General features: G+C 40.8%; 1 protein-coding gene across 7 annotated transcripts in view; it reads left to right on the plus strand.

The window, feature by feature from the left end:
* Positions 1-26,660, plus strand: part of LOC124002583 (transcriptional enhancer factor TEF-5-like) — an 83,352-nt gene extending 56,692 nt beyond the window's left edge. For 2 of the 7 annotated variants that reach the window (XM_046310096.1, XM_046310100.1), the window contains 12 exons: positions 1,031-1,095; positions 4,479-4,541; positions 15,515-15,526; positions 17,469-17,597; positions 17,824-17,867; positions 18,026-18,082; positions 18,871-18,935; positions 20,420-20,556; positions 20,742-20,915; positions 23,542-23,685; positions 23,844-23,996; positions 24,232-26,660. In XM_046310096.1, coding sequence (XP_046166052.1) covers positions 1,031-1,095; positions 4,479-4,541; positions 15,515-15,526; positions 17,469-17,597; positions 17,824-17,867; positions 18,026-18,082; positions 18,871-18,935; positions 20,420-20,556; positions 20,742-20,915; positions 23,542-23,685; positions 23,844-23,996; positions 24,232-24,345 — 1,157 coding nt within the window. In that variant the 3' untranslated portion in view covers positions 24,346-26,660. Of the gene's footprint in view, positions 1-1,030; positions 1,096-4,271; positions 4,335-4,478; positions 4,542-15,514; positions 15,527-17,468; positions 17,598-17,823; positions 17,868-18,025; positions 18,083-18,870; positions 18,936-20,419; positions 20,557-20,741; positions 20,916-23,541; positions 23,686-23,843; positions 23,997-24,231 lie in introns of all 7 variants that reach the window. The other 5 variants (XM_046310095.1, XM_046310099.1, XM_046310097.1 and 2 more) reach the window with 4 other exon arrangements.
* Positions 26,661-26,882: the final 222 nt, after the last annotated feature.

Here is a 26,882-nt window from a genome sequence, read left to right on the forward strand (position 1 = left end):
TCATGATACTGTTGTCTCTCTTTCTTCCTTTCTTTCGCTCTCTTTTTCTCCCTCTATTTATTTATTTCCTTCTTTCACATAAACACAGATATATACTGATGCACATTCACACCGATCCTCTTGGGGGAACTTCCTATAATTTCTCTTACTAGCCAGCAAATGTTAAAATGAGATATTTGAGGTGCAGACCTCCCTACCTAGTACAAAGAAACACAAACTGTACCTGGAAAATCCAACAAACTTGACCTAACAACCCTGGAAAATACTAATCACTTTGAGCATTGATAGATTCCACTGTTCGGTTGCTCTCTTTTGAAAAATGTTCAGATAAGTTGCATTCAGAGAAAAGTAACCCCTTTAAAGCCCCTGTCATCTGTCTGAGATAAAGCCATTAAAGCCAAGAATAGAAGGCCCTTCTCTGCCCGACCTGTTTGTGCAGAATGTCAAGTGTAGATGTTACATAATGAACAACATGTTCCTTCTATTTTTTTTAAGTACTGTGTCTGTAATTATGTGACGCATGAGCTAAAAGTCAGGAGGTGTCAGACGAGCTAATGAAATCAAAGCTCCTGAACTAGCCAGTTGTCGTTGTTTTATACGCCTGTTGAAAACATTTTGGAAGTGGTGTCCCAGGGTCAGTGATGTAAAGAAATGTTCGCCTACTGACTGAGAGGTTGAGTAATGTGTGTGTTCCAAAGAAGAACCTTTTGGGAGGTTGACGGTGTGCAGCACTAGCATTCTGTTGAGATCCTGTAGCTATTTACCAGCAGTCCTTTAGCTCCACCGTGTGTTTGTTTTGGATAATCATGTTAACGTAGAAGTAGCCCACAGACACAGATCTAGAATCAGCCTTTTCTTTCCAAATATGAACAATCTTTTGGGTGAAAAATGCTTAACTGACCATAGTTCAGAGCCTACTCTTTTATCATCTGTGTACCAGCTATAGAAAAGCTGTATGGTTGCTAAATGCGTCAATGAGATTTGTTTCCAGGTTGTATTCTTCATGGTGTTGTTCACCTCTGTGTTCCAGGTCGTAATGAGTTGATAGCTAGGTACATCAAGCTGAGGACAGGCAAAACCCGCACCAGAAAACAGGTAACAATACTTTTTTATTTTACAGCAATGGGTTGATAAAAATGTTTTACCACTCAGACTTTGTAATGACTTGATTGTACATTACATTTACATTGAAGTCATTTAGCAGACACTCATATCCTGAACGATTTTACCTACATTTATTATTAGAAGTCTAATTAAATCAAATGTTATTTGTCACTTACACGTGTTTAGCAGATGTTATTGCGGGTATAGCGAAATGCTTGTGCTTCTTGTTCCGACAGTGCAGTAATATCTAACATGTAACATCTCTGCCAATTTCACAACAAATACCTAATACACACAAATCTAAGTAAAGGAATGGAATTAAGAATATATTAACATATGGACGGACAATGTCAGAGCGGCATAGACTGAGATACTGTAGATAGTATAGAATACAGTATATACATATGAGATAAGTAATGCAAGACATGTAAACATTATTAAAGTTACATTATTTAAAGTGGCAAATGATTTCAAGTCTGTGTATGTAGGCTGCAGCCTCTCTGGCTAGTGACGGCTGTTTAACAGTCTGATGGCTACAAGACTATTATTATTAGTATTAGATATCCTGTAGCTGTAACGTTTGGAACATGGGAACAACAGTTGAAGTCGGAAGTTTACATACACTTAGGTTGGAGTCATTAAAACTTGTTTTTCAACCACTCCAAAAATGTCATGTTAACAAACTATAGTTTTGGCAAATTGGTTAGGACATCTACTTTGTGCATGGCACAAGTAATTTTTCCAACAATTGCTTACAGACAGATTATTTCACTTATAATTCACTCTATCACAATATCAGCGGGTCAGAAGTTTACATACAGCAAGTTGACTGTGCCTTTAAACAGTTTGGAAAATTCCAGAAAATGATGTCATGGCTTTAGAAGTTTCTGATAGTCTAATCATTTGAGTAAATTGGAGGTGTACCTGTGGATATATTTCAAGGCTTACCTTCAAACTCAGTGCCTCTTTGCTTGACATCATGGGAAAATCAAAATAAATTGACCTCAGATTGACCAAGACCTCTGAAAAACATTGTAGACCTCCACAAGTCTGATTAATGCATGGGAACAATTTCTAAACACCTGAAGTTATCACATTATTCTGTACAAACAATAGTACGCAAATATAAACACCATGGGACCACGCTGCCGTCATACTGCTCAGGAAGGAGACGTGTTCTGTCTCCTGGAGATGAATGTACTTTGGTGCAAAAAGTGCAATTCAATCCCAGAACAACAGCAACACAAGGACCTTGTGAAGATGCTGGAGGAAACAGGTACAAAAGTATCTATATCCACAGTAAAACAAGTCCTATATCGGCATAACCTGAAAGGCCGCTCAACAAGTAAGAAGCCACTCATCCAAAACCGCCATAAAAAAGCCAGGCTACGGTTTGCAACTACACATGGGGACAAAGATCATACTTTTTGTAAAATGTCCTCTGGTCTGATGAAAGAAAAATAGACCTGTTTGGCCATAATGACCATTGTTATGTTTGGAGGAAAAATGGGGAGGCTTGCAAGCCGAAGAACACCATCCCAACCGTGAAACACGGGGGTGGCAGCATTATGTTGTGGGGGTGCTTTGCTGCAGGAGGGACTGGTGCACTTCACAACATAGATAGCATCATGAGGATGGAAAATTATGTGGATATATAGAAGCAACATCTCAAGACATCAGTCAGGAAGTTAAAGCTTGGTCGCAAATGGGTCTTCCAAATGGACAATGACCCCAAGCATACTTCCAAAGTTGTGGCAAAATGGCTTAAGGACAACACCGTTGTAACGTCGTTTGTTGAAAGAGAGTCAGACCGAAATGCAGCGCGGTGGTTACTCATGTCTTTAATGTAGAAGATAGCGATACATGAAATAACTTAAATAAATACAAAAACAACAAACGGAACGTGAAACCTAATTACAGCCTATCTGGTGAACACTACACAGAGACAGGAACAATCACCCACGAAATACACAGTGAAACCCAGGCTACCTAAATACGGTTCCCCATCAGAGACAAAAAGAATCACCTGACTCTGATTGAGAACCGCCTCAGGCAGCCAAGCCTATACTAGACACACCCCTAATCAACCACAATCCCAATGCCTACAAAAACCCCAATAAGACAATACAATAACCCCATGTCACACCCTGGCCTGAACAAATAATTAAGAAAACACAAAATACTAAGACCAAGGCGTGACAAATGTCAAGCTATTGGAGTGGCCATCACTGAGCCCTGACCTCAATCCTATAGACAATTTGTGGGCAGAACTAAAAAAGTATGTGTGAGCAAGGAGGCCTACAAACCTGACTTGGTTACACCAGCTCTGTCAGGAGGAATGGGCCAAAACTCTCCCAACTTATTGTGGAAGGCTATCCGAAACGTTTGACCCAAGTTAAACAATTTAAAGGCCATGCTACCAAATACTTTTTGAGTGTATGTAAACTTCTGACCCATTGGGAATGTGATGAAAGAAATAAAAGCTGAAATAAATCATTCTCTCTACTATTATTCTGACATTTCACACTCTTAAAATAAAGTGGTGATCCTAACTGACCTAAGACAGAGAATTTTTACTCTGATTAAATGTCAGGAATTGTTAAAAACTGAGTTTAAATGTATTTGGCTAAGGTGTATGTAAACTTCTGACTTCAACTGTAGGTGTATTGCAGTAACAGCTCAGCCAATTGTGTCAGTATTCTGTTAATTTGTAGAAATTACATTTGTCTGTCTTTTCTATTTGTACTGAAGACAAGTAACACCATCCAACTCAAATCAAAGATACAAAAATATACAAATAATGTAGTGGTGTGTGAATCGCCTTCATTTAATGTTTGAGGAGCTGTATAATATTGTGTGTGTTTGTGTTTCTGTTTGGTGTGGGCGTGCATGTGTGTGTGTGTGTGCTTGTATCCATGTGTATGTCCATGTGTGTGCGTGTGTGTTTGGTATGTGTGTGCTTGTATGCATGTGTGTGTCCGTGTGCGTGTTTGTTTGGTATGTGTGTGCTTGTATCCATGTCTATGTCCGTGTGTGTGTGTGTGTGTGCTTGTATTCATGTGTATGTCCGTGTGTGTGTTTGGTGAGTTTGTGTTTGTATCCATGTGTATGTTCATGTGTGTGTGTGTGTACTCTATGATTTTTATAACTGTCTCGCACCCCTTTAGGTATCTAGTCACATACAGGTGTTAGCACGGAAGAAAGTTCGAGAATACCAAGCAGGTATCAAGGTAGGTGCTACTGAACAGGCCTCCTGCCAACTGTGACTGGGCTTCTCTTTCCTCCTTGGTTACGGCCTCTCTTGTCGTCTCTCTCTCGGTCTCCCTTTCTCTTCTTCTCTTGGCTCTTCTCCTCTTGGCTCTTCTTCTCTGCAGGTTTCTAGCCATTTGCAGGTTCTCGCCCGGAGAAAATCTCGCGAGATCCAGTCAAAGCTGAAGGTATGCGCTTCTCTGCGGGCTGGGCGGGGCTGGTCAAGGCTTGGCTTTGCGCTAACCAATTAGTACTTTAGTTATTCTTACAGCCGTAGATGGATAGGTTCTCCGTGACTAGAAAATACCAACCCTGGTAAATAGTACTGTAGGAGACTCCCAGTCTGCATAGGGGTGTATTGGCTTGAGGTCACTTTGTGACTCATCATGTAGGCTAACGTGTCTGGGAGAGACTAGAGCAACAAGTTATAGCTAGTAGCTACCATGCATGCACGGCACAGGGCGCAACAGGCTAAAAAATATGGTCATCTGTTGACCACTGAAATACATCTCAATGCTTAGTACAGTACTGTACAGCGCTGTAAAGAATTACATTATAGGAGCTGTCTTTATTATACTGCTTATCCTGTATATAGTAACTCAGCCTGTGGTGTAGACTAGAGGAATGCTATGAGCAGTATGATCTGTCTGTGGTGAACGGTGTTGCTGCATGATGGCCTTGTCGCTACAGCTGCACGCCTGTCCCTACTGTACCTATGCCAGCCATGCTTCTGCCTTTCCTCAAATCTTCCTCTGCCTTCAACCCTTCTCTCCACTCTGACCCCAATCTCCATTGGATGTCTCTGAATGTTCTTCTGTATGAGAGTTAACTACTCCAATCGTATGCAAATACCTACATGTTAGAATTAAACCATCATACTCTATACACTACTATAGCAGTATGCTTAGAACAAGTGTCCTACTGTACCTGTATACTTCTGCTATACTTATACTATTTCCAGATAATATTGGGTGTGCCCTATTCCTCATCATGCTCCTTCTGCTTATTTTCAGCAGAATATATATACATATACAGTGCATTCTGAAAGTATACAGACCCTTTGACCTTTTCCACATCACGCTACATACAGCCTTATTCTAAAATTGATTTAATTAGCATTTTCCGCATCAGTCTACATACAATACCCCATAATGACAAAGCTAAAACAGGTTAAACATTTTTTTTTTTACAGAAATACCTAAGTATCCAGACCCTTTGCTTTGAGACGAGAAATTGAGCTCAGGTGCATCCTGTTTCCATTGATCATCATCCTTAGATGGTATAGATCATCCTTGAGAAGTTTCTACAACTTGATTGGAGTCCACCTGTGGTAAATACAATTAATTGAACATTAATTATATAGACACACCTGTCTATAGAAAGGCCCACAGTTGACAGTGCATGTCAGAACAAAAACCAAGCCATGAGGTCGAAGGAATTGTCCATAGAGCTCCGAGATAGGATTGTGTCAATGCAAAAAATGTCTGCAGCATTGAAGGTCCCCAAGAACACAGTGGCCTCCATCATTCTTAAATGGAAGAAGTTTGGAATCACCAAGACTATTCCTAAAGCTGGCCGCCAGGCCAAACTGAGCAATCAGGGGAGAAAGGCCTTGGTCAGGGAGGTGACCAAGAACCCGATGGTCACTCAGAGCTCCAGAGTTCCTCTGTGGAGATGGGAGAAACTTAAAGGACTGTCAGCCAATGAGAAACAAGATCCTCTGGTCTTATAAGACCAAGATTGAACTCTTTGGCCTGAATGTCAAGCGTCACGTCTGGAGGAAACCTGCCACCATCCCTACAGTGAAGCATGGGGGTGGCAGCATCATGCTGTGGGGATGTTTTTCAACGGCAGGGACTGGGAGTCTAGTCAGGATTGAGGGGAAAGATGAACAGAGCAAAGTGCAGACAGATCCTTGATGAAAACCTGCTCCTGAGCGCTCAGGACCTCAGACTGGGGCGAAGGTTCTCCTTCCAACAGGACAATGACCCTAAGCACACAGCCAAGACAACGTTTTCTATAAACCGGTTTTTGCTTTGTCATTATAGGGTATTGTGTGTAGATTGATGAGGGGGAAAAATTATTTAATACATTTTAAATTAAGACTGTAACGAAACCAAGGGGTCTGAATAGGGGTCTGAATAGTTTCCCGAATGCATATATATATATAGTGAGGGAAAAAAGTATTTAGTCAGTCACCAATTGTGCAAATTCTCCCACTTAAAAAGATGAGAGAGGCCTGTAATTTTCATCATAGGTACACTTCAACTATGACAGACAAAATGAGAAAAACAAATCCAGAAAATCAGATTGTGTCACGGTCGTCCTCCTCTTCATCTGAAGAGGAGGCGAGAAGGATCGGAGGACCAATATGCAGCGTTATATGTGTTCATGTTGAATGTTTAATTAAAGAAAGAGCGGAGCACTGAAACACTATACAAAAACAGTAAAAATAATAACAACCGTGAAGCTAATGTGAGCTGCGCTGAAACAAGCCATCAACATAGACAATCACCCACAAACAAACAGTGCAACCCAGACTACCTAAGTATGATTCTCAATCAGAGACAACTAATGACACCTGCCTCTGATTGAAAACCATACTAGGCCGAAACATAGAAATACCCAAATCATAGAAAAACAAACATAGACTGCCCACCCAACTCACGCCCTGACCATACTAAATAAATACAAAACAAAGGAAATAAAGGTCAGAACGTGACAGTACCCCCCCAAAGGTGCGGACTCCCGCCGCAAAACCTTAACCTATAGGGGAGGGTCTGGGTGGGCGTCTGTCCGCGGTAGCGGCTCCGGCGCGGGACGCAGACCCCACTTCACCATTGTCTTAGTCCGCTTTATTGTCCGCCTCCGTGGCTTACTAACCATGGCCACCCTTCTCAATGATCTCACTGGACAGAGGGGCAGAAGCTCTGGACAGAGGGGCTCTGGCGCCTCTGGGCTGAGGGGCTCTGGCGCCTCTGGGCTGAGGGGCTCCGGCAGCAGCGCCGGACAGACGGGAGTCTCTGGCAGCAGCGCCGGACAGGCGGGAGACTCCGGCAGCAGCGCCGGACAGGCAGGAGACTCCGGCAGCAGCGCCGGACGGGCGGGAGACACCGGCAGCAGCGACGGACAGGCGGGAGACTCCGGCAGCAGCGCCGGACAGGCGGGACCACCTGCAGGGACGAGACAGAGATACAGCCTGGTGCGTGGGGCTGCCACAGGAACCACCAGGCTGGGGAGACCTTCAGGAGGCTTGGTGTTAGGAGGAGCCTGAAGGACCGGACTGTGGGGGAGCACAGGAGCAATGGTGCGCAGCCTTGGCACCACTTCCCCAGGCTGGACAACTACTCTAACCCTGACCCTCCAGATTGCAGGCACAGGTTGAACCGGGCTGTGGGTAAGCACGGGAGATCTAGTGCTTACTACGTGCACCTCTCCCTTAGGCTCCACTCCCACATTTGCCCGGCACGAGCGGAGCGCAGGCAGAGGACGCACTGCACCCTCCCAGCGCCCCGGAGACACAGCACGCAGAGCCGCCGCAGGATACCCTGGACCAAAACTGCGTACCGGCGACCAGACCCGCTGAGCAGGCACCATACGCCCTGGCTCGATGCCCACACTCGCATGGGACTTTCGGGGGCTGCCCTATAGCGCACAGGGCTATGGGCACATACTGGCGACACCGTGCGCTTAACCGCATAACACGGTGCCTGACCAGTCATGCGCTGCTTATAATAAGCACGAGGAGTGAGCTCAGGTCTGCTACCTGGCTTAGTACCACACCTCGTATGCCCCCCCCCCCAAAACATTTTTGGAACTGCCTCTCGTACCTGTCGCGCTGCCGTGCTGCCTCCTCATATCGCCGCCACTCAGCTTTCGCTGCCTCCAGCTCTGCTTTGGGGCGCCGATATTCCCCAGCCTGTGCCCAGGGTCCCTCTCCATTCAGTATCTCCTCCCATGTCCAGGAGTCCTGTGATGCTGGCCTCTGTTGTTGATGCTGCTGCTGCTGTCGTCGCTGTCCTTTACCATGCCGCTTGGTCCTTGGTGGGTGGGTGATTCTGTCAGGGTTTTCCTGTGGTGAAGTAGAGGAGGACCAAAACGCAGCGTGGTTATATTGATTCATGTTTAATAAAGATAGATAAACATGAACACTACAAAACAATAAACGTGGAAAACCAAAAACAGCCCTATCTGGTGCAAAACACAGAGCCAGGAGCAATCACCCACAAACAAACAGTGCAACCCAGGTTACCTAAGTATGATTCTCAATCAGAGACAACTAATGACACCTGCCTCTGATTGAGAACCATACTAGGCCGAAACATAGAAATACCCAAATCATAGAAAAGCAAACATAGACTGCCCACCCAACTCACCCCTGACCATACTAAATAAATACAAAACAAAGGAAATAAAGGTCAGAACGTGACACATTGTAGGATTTTTAATTCATTTATTTGCAAATTATGGTGGAAAATAAGTATTTGGTCACCTACAAACAAGCAAGATTTCTGGCTCTCACAGACCTGTAACTTCTTCTTTAAGAGGCCCCTCTGTCCTCCACTCGTTACCTGTATTAATGGCACCTGTTTGAACTTGTTATCAGTATAAAAGACACCTGTCCACAACCTCAAACAGTCACACTCCAAACTCCACTATGGCCAAGACCAAAGATCTGTCAAAGGACACCAGAAACAAAATTGTAGACCTGCACCAGGCTGGGAAGACTGAATCTGCAATAGGTAAGCAGCTTGGTTTGAAGAAATCAACTGTGGGAGCAATTATTAGGAAATGGAAGACATACAAGACCACTGATAATCTCCCTCGATCTGGGGCTCCACTCAAGATCTCACCCCGTGGGGCAAAATGATCACAAGAACGATGAGCAAAAATCCCAGAACCACACGGGGGGATCTAGTGAATGACCTGCAGAGAGCTGGGACCAAAGTAACAAAGCCTACCATCAGTAACACACTACGCTGCCAGGGACTCAAATCCTGCAGTGCCAGACGTGTCCCCCTGCTTAAGCCAGTACATGTCCAGGCCCATCTGAAGTTTGCTAAAGAGCATTTGGATGATCCAGAAGAAGATTCGGAGAATGTCATATGGTCAGATGAAACCAAAATATAACGTTTTAGTAAAACCTCAACTCGTCGTGTTTGGAGGACAAAGAATGCTGAGTTGCATCCAAAGAACTACCTACTGTGAAGCATGGGGGTGGAAATATCATCCTTTGGGGCTGTTTTTCTGCAAAGGGACCAGGACGACTGATCCGTGTAAAGGAAAGAATGAATGGGGCCATGTATCGTGAGATTTTGAGTGAAATCCTCCTTCCATCAGCAAGGGCGTTGAAGATGAAACGTGGCTGGGTCTTTCAGCATGACAATGATCCCAAACACACCGCCCGGGCAACAAAGGTGTGGCTTCGTAAGAAGCATTTCAAGGTCCTGGAGTAGCCTAGCCAGTCTCCAGATCTCAACCCCATAGAAAATCTTTGGGGGGAGTTGAAAGTCCATGTTGCCCAGCAACAGCCCCAAAACATCACTGCTCTAGAGGAGATCTGCATGGAGGAATGGGCCAAAATACCAGCAACAGTGTGTGAAAACCTTGTGAGGACTTACAGAAAACGTTTGACCTCTGTCATTGCCAACGAAGGGTATATAACAAAGAGATTGAGATAAACTTTTGTTATTGACCAAATACTTATTTTCCACCATAATTTGCAAATGCATTTATTAAAAATCCTACAATGTGATTTTCTGGATTTTTCTTCTAATTTTGTCTGTCATAGTTGAAGTGTACCTATGATGAAAATTACAGGCCTCTCTCATCTTTTTAAGTGGGAGAACTTGCACAATTGGTGGCTGATTAAATACTTTTTGCCCCATATATGTATGTATGTATGTGTGTATATATATATATATATATATATGGTCATTGCTTAGGGTCATTGTCCTATATATATTATATATATTTATATGAATATATAATGAACATATGCGACTTGTCTTCAATCCATCAGAGGATGGCAGGCAGAGGTGTTACAGTTACACTAATCCTCATCCAGTTTAGATATTCATTCAATCCCTCAACCCCAAAACAATGACAAACACAAAGTGAATCAGCGTACAGTTAAAGTGTGCCTGTGTGCAGTTAAATTGTGTTCAAGTGTATATTACTGTCAGTTAGCATACTGTATAAATCATTTCCCAAAAATGTAGTTGGTAGTTCACCCTCTACCTTCATTGAAGTTTATTGGATCTTCTTTATTTAGACTTCTCTATTTATTTTCTGGTAGACTGTATCTAGTACACTGATTATTGTAACCACCTCAATGTTTGGACATTTATTTGAATGAGAGGGAAATACTGTACCCTTCCCTACATTATTGTCCATTGCGTAGTTCTTGTCCCAGATAAATTCAGCTCCCATTTCCTTACATCAGGGCTCCTTATGGAGTATTAAGATACAACTACATGAGAGATGTTATAGTTAGTTTAGCATTCTGCTCTTGCTTTAGTATTCATTTTGCTGATGATATGCAGCCCACCTGTCATATGTTTAACACCCCTGGCTTAGAGCAAACAGATTTAATGCATTATCCTTAGAATGAGTTAATAACAAAACACTATATGTCCTGCCTTTGTATGTGACAGTTTTTCCAACAGGCTCAAAAGGAGATGATACTCAGTCATTATAAAGTCTTGCAATAAATGTATGTGTGCATCATAATGTATCATACCTTGTATCACTATAATGAATTATACCTGTTGTCTTTTAGTTAGTGTTACCTAACTCTATCTCTATAATGAATTATACCTGTTGTCTTTCAATTAGTTACCTAACTCTATCTCTATAATGAATTATACCTGTTGTCTTTTAGTTAGTGTTACCTAACTCTATCTATATAATGAATTATACCTGTTGTCTTTTAGTTAGTGTTACCTAACTCTATATCTATAATGAATTATACCTCTTGTCTTTTAGTTAGTTACCTAACTCTATCTATATAATGAATTATACCTGCTGTCTTTTAGTTAGTGTTACCTAACTCTATCTATATAATGAATTATACCTGTTGTCGTTTAGTTATAGTTACCTAACTCTATCTATATAATGAATTATACCTGTTGTCTTTTAGTTAGTTACCTAACTCTATCTATATAATGAATTATACCTGTTGTCTTTCAATTAGTTACCTAACTCTATCTATATAATGAATTATACCTGTTGTCTTTTAGTTAGTTACCTAACTCTATCTATATAATGAATTATACCTCTTGTCTTTTAGTTAGTGTTACCTAACTCTATCTATATAATGAATTATACCTGTTGTCTTTTAGTTAGTTACCTAACTCTATCTCTATAATGAATTATACCTGTTGTCTTTTAGTTAGTTACCTAACTCTATCAATATATTGAATTATATATGTTGTCTTTTAGTTAGTGTTACCTAACTCTATCTATATAATGAATTATACCTGTTGTCTTTTAGTTAGTTACCTAACTCTATCTCTATAATGAATTACACCTGTTGTCTTTTAGTTAGTTACCTAACTATATCAATATATTGAATTATATATGTTGTCTTTTAGTTAGTGTTACCTAACTCTATCTCTATAATGAATTATACCTGTTGTCTTTTAGTTAGTTACCTAACTCTATCAATATATTGAATTATACCTGTTGTCTTTTAGTTAGTGTTACCTAACTCTATCTCTATAATGAATTATACCTGTTGTCTTTTAGTTAGTTACCTAACTCTATCAATATATTGAATTATACCTGTTGTCTTTTAGTTAGTGTTACCTAACTCTATCTCTATAATGAATTATACCTGTTGTCTTTTAGTTAGTTACCTAACTCTATCAATATATTGAATTATATCTGTTGTCTTTTAGTTAGTGTTACCTAACTCTATCTCTATAATGAATTATACCTGTTGTCTTTTAGTTAGTTACCTAACTCTATCTCTATAATGAATTATATCTGTTGTCTTTTAGTTAGTTACCTAACTCTATCTATATAATGAATTATACCTCTTGTCTTTTAGTTAGTGTTACCTAACTCTATCTATATAATAAATTATACCTGTTGTCTTTTAGTTAGTGTTACCTAACTCTATCTATATAATGAATTATACCTTTTGTCTTTTAGTTAGTTACCTAACTCTATCTATATAATGAATTATACCTGTTGTCTTTTAGTTAGTGTTACCTAACTCTATCTCTATAATGAATTATACCTGTTGTCTTTTAGTTAGTTACCTAACTCTATCTATATAATGAATTATATCTGTTGTCTTTTAGTTAGTTACCTAACTCTATCTATATAATGAATTATACCTGTTGTCTTTTAGTTAGTTACCTAACTCTATCTATATAATGAATTATACCTGTTGTCTTTAAAGTTAGTTACCTAACTCCATCTATATAATGAATTATACCTGTTGTCTTTTAGTTAGTGTTACCTAACTCTATCTATATAATGAATTATACCTGTTGTCTTTTAGTTAGTGTTACCTAACTCTATCTATATAATGAATTATACCTGTTGTCTTTTAGTTAGTTACCTAACTCTATCTCTATAATGAATTATACCTCTTGTCTTTTAGTTAGTTACCTAACTCTATCTATATAATGAATTATACCTCTTGTCTTTTAGTTAGTGTTACCTAACTCTATCTATATAATGAATTATACCTGTTGTCTTTTAGTTAGTTACCTAACTCTATCTATATAATGAATTATACCTCTTGTCTTTTAGTTAGTGTTACCTAACTCTATCTATATAATGAATTATACCTGTTGTCTTTTAGTTAGTTACCTAACTCTATCTATATAATGAATTATACCTGTTGTCTTTTAGTTAGTGTTACCTAACTCTATCTCTATAATGAATTATACCTGTTGTCTTTTAGTTAGTGTTACCTAACTCTATCTCTATAATGAATTATACCTCTTGTCTTTTAGTTAGTGTTACCTAACTCTATCTATATAATGAATTATACCTGTTGTCTTTTAGTTAGTTACCTAACTCTATCTCTATAATGAATTATACCTGTTGTCTTTTAGTTAGTTACCTAACTCTATCTCTATAATGAATTATACCTGTTGTCTTTTAGTTAGTGTTACCTAACTCTATCTCTATAATGAATTATACCTGTTGTCTTTTAGTTAGTGTTACCTAACTCTATCTCTATAATGAATTATACCTGTTGTCTTTTAGTTAGTTACCTAACTCTATCTCTATAATGAATTATACCTGTTGTCTTTTAGTTAGTTACCTAACTCTATCTCTATAATGAATTATACCTGTTGTCTTTTAGTTAGTTACCTAACTCTATCTATATAATGAATTATACCTGTTGTCTTTTAGTTAGTGTTACCTAACTCTATCTATATAATGAATTATACCTGTTATCTTTTAGTTAGTTACCTAACTCTATCTCTATAATGAATTATACCTGTTGTCTTTTAGTTAGTGTTACCTAACTCTATCTCTATAATGAATTATACCTGTTGTCTTTTAGTTAGTTACCTAACTCTATCAATATATTGAATTATATCTGTTGTCTTTTAGTTAGTGTTACCTAACTCTATCTCTATAATGAATTATACCTGTTGTCTTTTAGTTAGTGTTACCTAACTCTATCTCTATAATGAATTATACCTGTTGTCTTTTAGTTAGTTACCTAACTCTATCTATATAATGAATTATATCTGTTGTCTTTTAGTTAGTTACCTAACTCTATCTATATAATGAATTATACCTGTTGTCTTTTAGTTAGTTACCTAACTCTATCTATATAATGAATTATACCTGTTGTCTTTTAGTTAGTGTTACCTAACTCTCTCTATATAATGAATTATACCTGTTGTCTCTTAGTTAGTGTTACCTAACTCTATCTATATAATGAATTATACCTGTTGTCTTTTAGTTAGTTACCTAACTCTATCTATATAATGAATTATACCTTTTAGTTGTCTTTTAGTTAATGTTATACCTAACTCTATCTATATAATGAATTATACCTGTTGTCTTTTAGTTAGTTACCTAACTCTATCTATATAATGAATTATACCTCTTGTCTTTTAGTTAGTGTTACCTAACTCTATCTATATAATGAATTATACCTGTTGTCTTTTAGTTAGTTACCTAACTCTATCTATATAATGAATTATACCTGTTGTCTTTTAGTTAGTTACCTAACTCTATCTATATAATGAATTATACCTGTTGTCTTTTAGTTAGTGTTACCTAACTCTATCTATATAATGAATTATACCTGTTGTCTTTTAGTTAGTGTTACCTAACTCTATCTATATAATGAATTATACCTGTTGTCTTTTAGTTAGTGTTACCTAACTCTATCTATATATAATTATACCTGAATTATAACTCTATCTATATAATGAATTATACCTGTTGTCTTTTAGTTAGTTACCTAACTCTATCTATATAATGAATTATACCTGTTGTCTTTTAGTTAGTGTTACCTAACTCTATCTATATAATGAATTATACCTGTTGTCTCTTAGTTAGTGTTACCTAACTCTATCTATATAATGAATTATACCTGTTGTCTTTTAGTTAGTTACCTAACTCTATCTATATAATGAATTATACCTCTTGTCTTTTAGTTAGTGTTACCTAACTCTATCTATATAATGAATTATACCTGTTGTCTTTTAGTTAGTTACCTAACTCTATCTATATAATGAATTATACCTGTTGTCTTTTAGTTAGTTACCTAACTCTATCTATATAATGAATTATACCTGTTGTCTTTTAGTTAGTGTTACCTAACTCTATCTATATAATGAATTATACCTGTTGTCTTTTAGTTAGTGTTACCTAACTCTATCTCTATAATGAATTATACCTGTTGTCTTTTAGTTAGTTACCTAACACTATTTCTATATTATGAATTTTACCTGCTGTCTTTCAGTTAGTGTTAGCTAACTTTTCTTCAGGTATAAGAACATTCATTTTATGTCAACATCCTAGTGGCCTACAGTACATCTATAACTTTTTCATTATTGATGTTTTTAGTGTGTACTGACACAGCCTATTAGCAAACCCATAGTTTATCACAATATCCCTAGAATTATATGCCTGTAGATGTGTATACTAATGGTTTCTCTTTCCTTTGATTTAGGCCATGAATTTGGTAAGTGGATTTGACTTTTACGATTTGCTTCCCACCTGCTTGGCGGTGGCAGTGGATTGTCCACTCTGCTAATGCCCTCTGCTGGCATGGCAACCCAACCTCACTGCTATCCTATAATAAAGCAGATCTTAGCCATAGGAAATGTGTGTGCTTGGAACCACATTGCTGTGCATCGTACCTGATCATGATAATCATTGATTATCATGTTTTTGCAGGGTGGTTCTGCTTCTCTGAGGACACACTTCTCTGTAACACTTGTTTAGTGTATGCTACGTACAAAAATAAGTCTGCAACAGCAAACATGAACACATATTTAGCAGATGTTATTGCGGGTGTAGCAAAATGCTTCCATGTCCATAGGCTATTATTGATAAAAATTGTGATCCAAGAGGATGTTGAGGCATGGTAGAATGTGGATGCAAAACCAGACACTTTTTCTGATCAATACTTTGAAGGACCAATATCACAATCCGAATTAGCATCTCCAAGATAATATTGTAATTATTTTCACTGTGATATTTTGATCCAATTATGAGGCAACGCATTTATGTAGCGCATAGGTTCAGAGATCTTCTATACTGTTCTCAGTTCTATGACCCCATCCACTACCAATATGTACGGTACTACTTAACCTAGGGCTGCACTAACACTATTTAGTGCTAGAATCGTCACATTGTGACACTGTAGAGAAACATAAACACTGCCTGTGTTCCTCTACCTGGTCAGAGTCTATAGTCAGTTGTGGCTCAGTAAATCACTGCTACCAGTTTCACACAGTGCACTCGCTGTGTTTTGGTACTTTCATTTGACTTTGTTTACACTAAGGATTTGGCATTTGGAGATTCTTTAGGTCAGATTTCTGCTGCTTCTACAGGTACATGTCTTTCCTATTTCAAGACGTGAAGTAATACTACCTACAAGGCAAATGTAGGATATCTTGTTTCCTTCTACGAAATGTCACATAGTTGCACAGTGATGAGAATACACCAAGGTGTTGGCCTTTAGAGATACTTCACTTTTCTCTCTTACTCTGCTTTGTACAATGACAATGTGATTGCAATATTGCTATGAGGGTTAAGATACTCGTTCAAGTGTGATGAGGCACACACAAAGTGTTGTTTCTGATGTTTCAGTATTGTTTTGTTGCTGGTAGACATACAGTAAAGTTGAATGCTCTCGATTGTCCAGGTACAAACATGCCAAGCTTAACCATAACCATCTACGCTTTGCTTTTCTATCTCTGACCATTACAATCAGCAGAACGTTCCAGACAAATCACATTCATTCCAATTGTTATCTGACCACATACAGTGCAGTGTACTGGCCAATGCGGCCATTAGTCCTACGGTATATATTCATCAAGAGTCCTGTTTCTCTGTTTTGAAACAAGGGGAACTTTTTGTTCTATATTACTGTCTTTTTCCATAATAAGAGTGGTTGTGTCAACCACAGTTTCTCACAGACAGTCTGTCTTTCTGCAGGAGGCATTTCCTTCAAGGTCTCTACTAATTACAAGCATGTGACTCCTGGAATGTTCTCTTTGATTATGTGGCTTAAAATCTTTTTGATCTGTTTCGATGAATTAATCATATACATGTTCTCTTCACGTCTTCTTTTTCATTATTGTAGCCTACTAGTACTCCAAACGTAGTTGAAGTTAAGACTCAGATGTTTCATTTATTTATTAGATTGGCTGTTTGTTTACTAAAGAGCCTAATGGGAGTACATAAGAAGATCAGATAATGTTATATTTACAGTATAAATATAGTAGTGATAACTAGTCGTGTTGGAACTGTTGTTGTTTTTTAAACTATTGAACCAACTGTGTTCCTCTCGGGCACTGTGAGTAGCCTAATAGTTATGTCAACCAGGTCAGTGTATACTAGGTGTTAGACTGCTCTCTAGTGGTGCATCTCCCTCACTTCCCCCTCCTCATCAACAGGACCAGGCATCTAAAGACAAGGCCCTCCAGAACATGGCAGCGTTGTCGTCTGCTCAGATTGTGTCTCCGAGCCTGATCAAGAGCCAGCTACCCCCACTGCCCCACTCTCCCTACCCCCCGCAAGCCAGGGTGAGCCCTTCTACACTGGGTTTGGCGTTGCAATGATTGCCTTTTCTCTGCTTTGACAGTATTTACATTATTGTTGTACTAGTAATTGATGTAGGCTATGGGAGCACAGTACAGTCCCTGAGCTACTTCATGTAAAGCTTGACCAAATTAATCTGTGAATATATAACTTGAGGACAGAGCTTTTGTGAAACTCTGTGAAACCGACTCTGTTATCTTTGCCTTCCAGTTTTGGCCAGGCCCTATCCCAGGACAACCCGGCCCCTCTCAGGAGTGAGTATGACTGTGTTTACTATCTGTTGAGTGACAGGTTCAGGTGTTTGGACTGTTCATTTGATTGGTTGTTTGTTTGTTTGATTGACACTTGTGACTGGAATTGGAATGGCGGGTTCTCTTTGGCACGTTTAACGGATCGCATTTGTGCACATCAGGCTGATTCTAGAGCTCAACCAGGGAAGGACTCCTGGGTTTGGCCGCACCAGCTATGCGTAAGTTTCCTCCTAGTCCAGCTGTAGCACAAGGCAGCACTAACTCTGCTTCAGTATTTGTCCTGCTCCTGCACTAACTTTACGACCAGGGCACAACCAGCTTCACGTCTGAGAGAGAGAAGACCAAACATTACATTTACATTACATTTAAGTCATTTAGCAGACGCTCTTATCCAGAGCGATTGCAAAGTCGTTCCGTTCTGGCCATTTGGGATGTAAAGATGTTACACAATAGGGTGATTTCATGACAAACTGGGGCCATAATGTTACATTAGTCTATGACAGCACCTAACTTCAGATCCATGTTTGTCACTCCAATATTAAAGTAAATCTTCCATTGACATCTATGCATGACTTGCCCCAAAAGCGTATCTGAAGTTAGGATTTGGCCCATTGTGTACGTTCACGTGTCACACTTAAGCATCGCTCTGAAATGATGTGCCACAATCACACACAGAGAAACATCAATCAAATAATCAATCCACCAACCAATCAGTGTATGTAAATAGCATCACTAAATGTATGGTGTAGAGTGGTGACAGAGTGAAGCAGAGGTGGACTTACGTCTAGCTGGTGCAGCCACAGACACATGCCTATGTTGAGAAACGTGTCATAATACTGTGGATCCACGTCTGTCTGACATGCCAATGAAGCCCAAAGCCACACGCCACTAGCATAACCAGGTTTCACATGGAATTTCACTTTTGGAAATATGTGGAATAAACACAGCTGGATGAAAACTGAAAAGTTTGACTCCTCAACTGTGTGTGATAATCATTCTCTTTCAGTATCAAACCTTTTGCACCGTCTCCATACACAACTCTACCAGGCCCTCCCCCTCCCCCTATATCAAGTGAGTATGGAGTCAGTTAGCATTCATACAGTACATCCTCATTCATGATCCCTAAAAGAGGGAACTGTCCAATGATGACAGTAATGATACACGTGATATAAAATACACATCAGCACTATATCTGGTGCTTAACATTAATACAGAAATTAAACATCAGCTTTGGAGACCTCAGCCTGACTGTCTCTCTCTCTCTCTTCTCTCTCTGTGTGTTCTGCTTCTCTCCCCCTCTCTCTCTCTCTCTCTCTTCTCTCTCTCTGTGTGTTCTGCTTCTCTCCCTCTCTCTCTTCTTCTCTCTGTGTGTTCTGCTTCTCTCCCCCTCTCTCTCTCTTCTCTGTGTGTTCTGCTGTTCTCTCTCTCTCTTCTCTGTGTGTTCTGCTGTTCTCTCTCTCTCTCTCTCTCTCTCTCTCTCTCTCTCTCTCTCTCTCTGCTGTTCTCTCTCTCTCTCTCTCTCTCTCTCTCTCTGTGTGTGCTGCTGTTCTCTCTCTCTCTCTCTCTCTCTTCTGCTCTCTGTGTGTTCTGATGTTCTCTCTCTCTCTTCTTCTCTCTGTGTGTTCTGCTTCTCTCTCTCTCTCTGTGTGTTCTGCTGTTCTCTCTCTCTCTCTCTCTCTTCTTCTCTCTGTGTGTTCTGCTGTTCTCTCTCTCTCTCTCTCTCTTCTTCTCTCTGTGTGTTCTGCTTCTCTCTCTCTCTGTGTGTGTTCTGCTGTTCTCTCTCTCTCTTCTCTGTGTGTTCTGCTGTTCTCTCTCTCTCTCTCTCTCTCTCTGTGTGTTCTGCTGTTCTCTCTCTCTCTGCTCTCTGTGTGTTCTGATGTTCTCTCTCTCTCTTCTTCTCTCTGTGTGTTCTGCTTCTCTCTCTCTCTGTGTGTTCTGCTGTTCTCTCTCTCTCTTTCTTCTCTCTGTGTGTTCTGCTGTTCTCTCTCTCTCTTCTTCTCTCTGTGTGTTCTGCTTCTCTCTCTCTCTGTGTGTGTTCTGCTGTTCTCTCTCTCTGTTCTGCTGCTCTCTCTCTCTCTGTGTTCTGCTGTTCTCTCTCTTCTTCTCTCTGTGTGTTCTGCTTCTCTCCCTCTCTCTCTCTCTTCTTCTCTCTGTGTGTTCTGCTTCTCCCTCTCTCTCTGTGTGTTCTGCTTCTCTCTCTCTCTCTGTGTGGTCTGCCTCTCTCTCTCTCTGTGTTCTGCTGTTCTCTCTCTCTCTCTCTGTTCTGCTGCTCTCTCTCTCTCCTCTCTCTCTCTCTCTCTCTCTCTCTCTCTCTCTCTCTCTCTCTCTCTCTCTCTCTCTCTCTCTCTCTCTCTCTCTGTGTGTTCTGCTGTTCTCTCTCTATCTCTCTCTCTGTTCTGCTGTTCTCTCTCTCTCTCTCTCTGTGTGTGTTCTGCTGTTCTCTCTCTCCTCTCTCTGTTCTCTCTCTCTCTCTCTCTCTCTCTCTCTCTCTCTCTCTCTCTCTCTCTCTCTCTCTGTGTTCTGCTGTTCTCTCTCTATCTCTCTCTCTCTGTCAGACTATGAGCCTTTGGCACCCCCCCTCCCCCCGGCTGCTACGGCGGTGCCCGTGTGGCAGGACCGGACCATCGCCTCCTCCAAGCTGCGGATGCTAGAGTACTCTGCCTTCATGGAGGTGCAGAGGGACCCTGACAACGTGAGTCACCAAACCAACCACACTAACCAACCCGTGCTAATCAAAGTTGTCGATAAAGGCCTTTGTTTTATAGTCCACAGAGTCACGCGAGACAGATTCAATTTCTAGCGCTAACTCAGTATGGCCAAGCTAGACTTCTGTCATTATGGCTGGTCTGACCATCTTCCTCTCTCTATCCCCTGCAGTACAGCAAACACCTGTTTGTCCACATTGGCCAGACCAACCCGTCCTACAGCGACCCTCTGCTGGAGGCAGTGGACATCAGGCAGATCTACGACAAGTTCCCAGAGAAGAAGGGCGGACTCAAAGAGCTTTATGAGAAAGGCCCACAGAACGCCTTTTTCCTAGTCAAATTTTGGGTGGGTGACAAATCACTTTTATTATTGTGTAATAATCACCTTTTTACTTGACAGTGTATGGATTTTAAACTTGGTTGAAAACAGAAAAATGCATCTTTCACACATTTAAACCTACACTGTCACACAATCAGACTGTCACACTATCACACTGTCACACAGTCAATCACACTCTCACACAGTCACACAGTCAGTTACACTCTCACACAGTTGGACAATCAGTCACACTGTCAGTCACACTGTCACACAGTCACACTGTCACAGAGTCAGTCAAACTCTCACACAGTCACACTGTCAAACAGGCAGTCACACTCTCACACAGTCAGACTGTCATACTGTCAGCCTGTCACACAGTCACATAGTCAGCCTGTCACACTGTCAGCCGGTCACACAGTCACATAGTCAGCCTGTCACATAGTCAACCTGTCACACTGTCAGCCTGTCACACAGTCACATAGTCAACCTGTCACACTGTCCCAGAGTCAGTCAAACTCTCACACAGTCACACTGTCACACAGTCAGTCACACTCTCACACAGTCAGTCACTCTCACACAGTCACACAGCCAAACTTTCACACTCTCACACAGTCAGTCACACTCTCAGTCACTGTCACACAGTCAAACTGTCACACAGTCAGTCACACTATCACATAGTCAGACAGTCACACTCTCACACGGTCAGTTACACTGTCAGTTACACTCTCACACAGTCACACCGTCACATAGTCAAACTGTCACACAATCAGTCACACTGTCACACAGTCACACACTGTCACACACTCACACTGTCAGTCACTATCAGTCAAACAGTCAGTCACACTGTCACATAGTCAGACACACTGTTACACTCTCACACAGTCTGTCACACTGACACACAGGCAGTCACACTCTCACACTGTCAGTCACACTCTCACACAGTCACTCTGGCACAGAGTCCGTCACACAGTCATTCACACTGTCAAACAGGTTTTCACACAGTCACTTAGTCAGACACAGTCACACTGTCACATAGTCAGACACACTGTCACACTCTCACACAGTCTGTCACATAGTCAGACACACTGTCACACTCTCACACAGTCTGTCACATAGTCAGACACACTGTCACACTCTCACACAGTCTGTCACATAGTCAGACACACTGTCACACTCTCACACAGTCTGTCACATAGTCAGAAACACTGTCACACTCTCACACAGTCTGTCACATAGTCAGACACACTGTCACACTCTCACACAGTCTGTCACATAGTCAGACACACTGTCACACTCTCACACAGTATGTCACATAGTCAGACACACTGTCACACTCTCACACAGTCTGTCACATAGTCAGACACACTGTCACACTCTCACACAGTCTGTCACATAGTCAGACACACTGTCACACTCTCACACAGTCTGTCACATAGTCAGACACACTGTCACACTCTCACACAGTCTGTCACATAGTCAGAAACACTGTCACACTCTCACACAGTCTGTCACATAGTCAGACACACTGTCACACTCTCACACAGTCTGTCACATAGTCAGACACACTGTCACACTCTCACACAGTATGTCACATAGTCAGACACACTGTCACACTCTCACACAGTCTGTCACATAGTCAGACACACTGTCACACTCTCACACAGTCTGTCACATAGTCAGACACACTGTCACACTCTCACACAGTCTGTCACATAGTCAGACACACAGTCACACTGTCACACTTTTTTTTCTCCCCAATGTCGTGGTATCCAATTGCTAGTAGTTACAGTCTTCTCTCATCGCTGCAACTCCCGTACAGACTAGGGAGAGGTGAAGGTCGAGAGCCATGCGTCCTCCAATGCACATCCAACCCGGAAGCCAGCCGCACCAATGTGTCGGAGGAAACACCGTACACCTGGTGACCTGGTCACCGTGCACTGCGCCCGGCCCGCCACAGGGGTCGCTAGTGCGCGATGCAGTGCCTTAGACCACTGCGCCAACCGGGAGGCCACACTGTCACACTCTCACACAGTCTGTCACACTCAGTCACACTCACACATTCGCACTGTCACACAGTCAGTGACACTCTCACACAGTCACACAGTCAGTCACACTCTCACACAGTCATACTGTCACACAGTCAGTCCCACTCTCACACAGTCACACTGTCTGTCAAACTCACACTAAAAGTCACACTGTCACAGTCAGTCATACTCTTACACTGTCAGAATGTCACACTCTCACACTGTCACAGTCAGTCACACTGTCACACTTTCATACAGGCAGTCATACTCACACTCTCACACAGTCACACACTCAGTCACACTGTCACAGAGTCAGTCACACTCTCACACAGTCACACTGTCACACAGTCAGTCACACAGTCAGTCACACTGTCACACTTTCACACAATCACGCTCTCACACTGTCACACTCTCAATCAGTCACACAGTTTCACTGTCACACAGTCAGTCATACTGTCAGTCACACTGTCACACAGTCACACTCTCAGTCAGTCACACAGTCGCACAGTCAGTCACACTGTCCCTTTTGGTAGTTTGATTATTCTCTCATTTAGAGTAGAATGAAAAGGGGTTGGGCCTGTTAGTCTAGCGTTAATCTGACTAGTCCTGTGTGTGTCCTCTCTCTGCAGGCGGATCTCAACAGCAGTGGCATGCAGGATGGCCCAGGCTCCTTCTACGGAGTCAGCAGCCAATACAGCAGCTCTGAGAACATGACCATCACCGTCTCCACCAAAGTCTGCTCCTTCGGCAAACAGGTGGTCGAGAAAGTAGAGGTGAGCCCATTATCCACTGGGTCTGCTTTATAGTCACAAAACAGCTGACTTACCAGGTTAGATAAAGGTCTAATCAAATTTACTGTCAGACACTATAATTGCATTTCATGCAATCACAATGTTTACCTCAAGTCAGATGTTGTTTTGCTGTTTTGCAGACGGAGTACGCCCGGATGGAGGGAGGGAAGAGTGTCTACAGGATCCACCGCTCTCCCATGTGCGAGTACATGATCAACTTCATCCACAAGCTCAAACACCTGCCAGAAAAATACATGATGAACAGTGTTCTGGAAAACTTCACTATACTTCAGGTAACATTGTGCTTTATTACAAGATAATAAGATAGTAACTGATTTACTATTTGGGAATAGACTGTCACTGTATTTCAACCTAGAACAATAGATTATGTTTCTGACCTCATTGTTTTGCTTCATTGTTCCTCCTTTTGTTGTGCTTTGTGAATTGATTGATGTTTCACCTACTATATAGAACTACAGTTGGATGACATGTATTTTACCTGGTGTTGACCTACTGTTCCTTCCCCAGGTGGTGACAGACCGTGACACTCAGGAGACCTTGCTGTGTATAGCGTTTGTGTTCGAGGTCTCAACGAGTGAACACGGGGCACAGTACCACGTCTACAGGCTCGTAAAAGACTGACCCACCCACCGTTCTGCAGGGAGGTTTGGGAATCAGCTGACGAAGCACTGCGTGACAATATGTACAGTACAAACTGCTCAACTGCCAAGTAACATTCAAAACGACGTTACAATGAACTGACATGAAAACATTTTAAACTTCCACACATTTATGTGAAATAGGAAAAAGGAGGAAGTCTCTCAAAAGACAAGAATGGAAATTAGGTGAATTCATTGTTTTGTTTTAAAGGCAACTTTTTAACCCATATAGTTAAATATTCTGAGACAAGTGGGTCAAATTGGCAATGACAGTAAATGTACAGTAGGTTGAGATTCACTGAGGGCATGAGAAAGTGAACAAGGTTAAGAGCTTTGTCTCCAAGGGAACACACTCTAAGCAATATAAGAAGAGGTGGATAGATTGGAATGGTACAGGTACAACAACCATGGAAGAAGAGCAAACACAAAATAATCTAAATGTAGAAGGGCCCTACCGAGGAGTGTTTATAAATTAGATAGGATGGCAACCAAGTGCCTTTCTCCAAAGACAAGTATTGATCAGTTGCCAGCCACTCTGGAATGCCTTATTTACTACCTCTTGTCTTTAAATAAACAGAAATAAAGTGGACAGATGTAAATGCATCATTGAATAGGAGAATAGGAAACTGAACATGACTATGCAGTTCATCCTTTCTCATCTAGATCCTTGAAGCGCACTTCTTATCCAGGAATATTATGTTATGGAATAAACTATTATACATTTTTCTCGTGATGTGTTATCATGAATGGTTACAAGTTTAGCTGTAGTCCACGTGTACAGCAAGGGCATAGCATGATCAGATCATTCAGTTTCCAATCCCTGGGCTTTTACGGGTCTCTAGACAACAACACATCAATGTGCTGTGGTGCACTTAAAAGATCAAGAAGGGGTGAAGCAACAAATATTTTTATTTTCAGCCTTTAGTTATGTTATTGAAATGAACCGTTTCTGTACTGGGAGTCAGCGGATGCAACAGGAATATGTGTTACATAGGATTCTTTTGGGGACGTGTTTATATTTGTGATTAACATTAACACTGTTTTCTTAAAAACATGGCTTGAGAATCAAATCAAATGAAATTTTATTTGTCACGTGCGCCGAATACAACCTTACCGTGAAATGTTCACTAGTTTAGAATTTGCCAAATTGGAACTGACCAAATTTTACAGTGAGTTTTAACTCATGTAAGAACTCATGGTAATTCTAATCCAATCTCCCCATTCAAGAGATCCCAATTGATGGATACCACTTTCAATCTGGCAAGGCGGCAGGTATCCTAGTGGCTAAGGGCGTTGAGCCAGTAACCAAAAGTTTGTTGGTTTGAATTCCTGATCCGGCACAGTGGAAAAATCTGCTGTTCTGCCCATGATGTTGCTTAAGGCAGCCACATTTCGGCTGAATGCATTCAGTTGTACAACTGACTACGTATGCCTTTTCCCTAACCCTAAAATAAGTTTCTCTTTCCTAAATTCTATTAATAAAAACAAAAGCTCTCTCTCATTTTATGAGCGAACCTTCAAGAAATGAATCTTAATTTGCCAATGCCATCAGCCAATGCAAAGAGAAATGATGTTTTGAAAGAGAGCTATCCTCTGTGCTGTGGTGTGTGACCATTGATTGTTATTTATATTGAAAAGGATGGTGGGAGGGCTGGGCTGGGCTGGGCTGGGATATGGGCCATATGTGTTTATCCTTTGCCATTGAAATGGTGGTGTTACAAGTATTGCTGAGCTGAACTTTATCCTAATGACACAATAACTTTCATCCCCTAGCTAGGGGATGGTCTCTGCCTCGGACGGTTCACTGGACTTCTGTCATAAGAATTCATTACATCAGACTTTGTATGGTGGATTTAGTACACCAGGCTTTGAATGTCATACTTCAAGAGCTAGATTTAAAACAACTGCTTAATCTTTACTAGTGGATTTCTCAATTTGATCTTTTTTTTACAGGCCCATGTTTTTTATTATCATTATCATAATTAATTGTTTTCTGTTAGTTTTTGTGACTTTCAGCATCCGTTGAAAACGTGTGTTTTTGTTGACATTGATGATGAGATACTGTATCTGATGTATCATAATCTGAATGGTATGGGCAAGTTTGTTTGGTTAAAAGGTGGTTTATTGTGGCCTTGGTTACCAATTGTGCATTGCATTTTAGTATTTTCTGTTATCTTCAAACTAAGGGGGTTGTATTATATAATCAAATCAAAGTGTATAATCTAACTATAAAAGACGCATGGTGCCTTTGGGGCCATTTTCCCCTGAAAACTCATTAAAACAGGTTTGTTCATTTGATTGGTCAATACAGTTTCCTTCACAGAAGAAATACATTGTCACTACTGTAGATGGCAGTGTTATACTGTTCAAACAGTATTGCATAAACAGTAGGCCTATTTTGTACTATATACTTTCCTTGGTCCTCTGTTACATTTCTACTGATGACCAGGAGACCAGGAGAGTAGGTCTAGTAGTGTCACGACTAGTCAAGGTGAGTGGAATCAGGCGCAGAGAGCAAAT

This window comes from Oncorhynchus gorbuscha, linkage group LG18 (genome assembly GCF_021184085.1).
Source record: "Oncorhynchus gorbuscha isolate QuinsamMale2020 ecotype Even-year linkage group LG18, OgorEven_v1.0, whole genome shotgun sequence".
Lineage (NCBI taxonomy): Eukaryota > Metazoa > Chordata > Actinopteri > Salmoniformes > Salmonidae > Oncorhynchus > Oncorhynchus gorbuscha.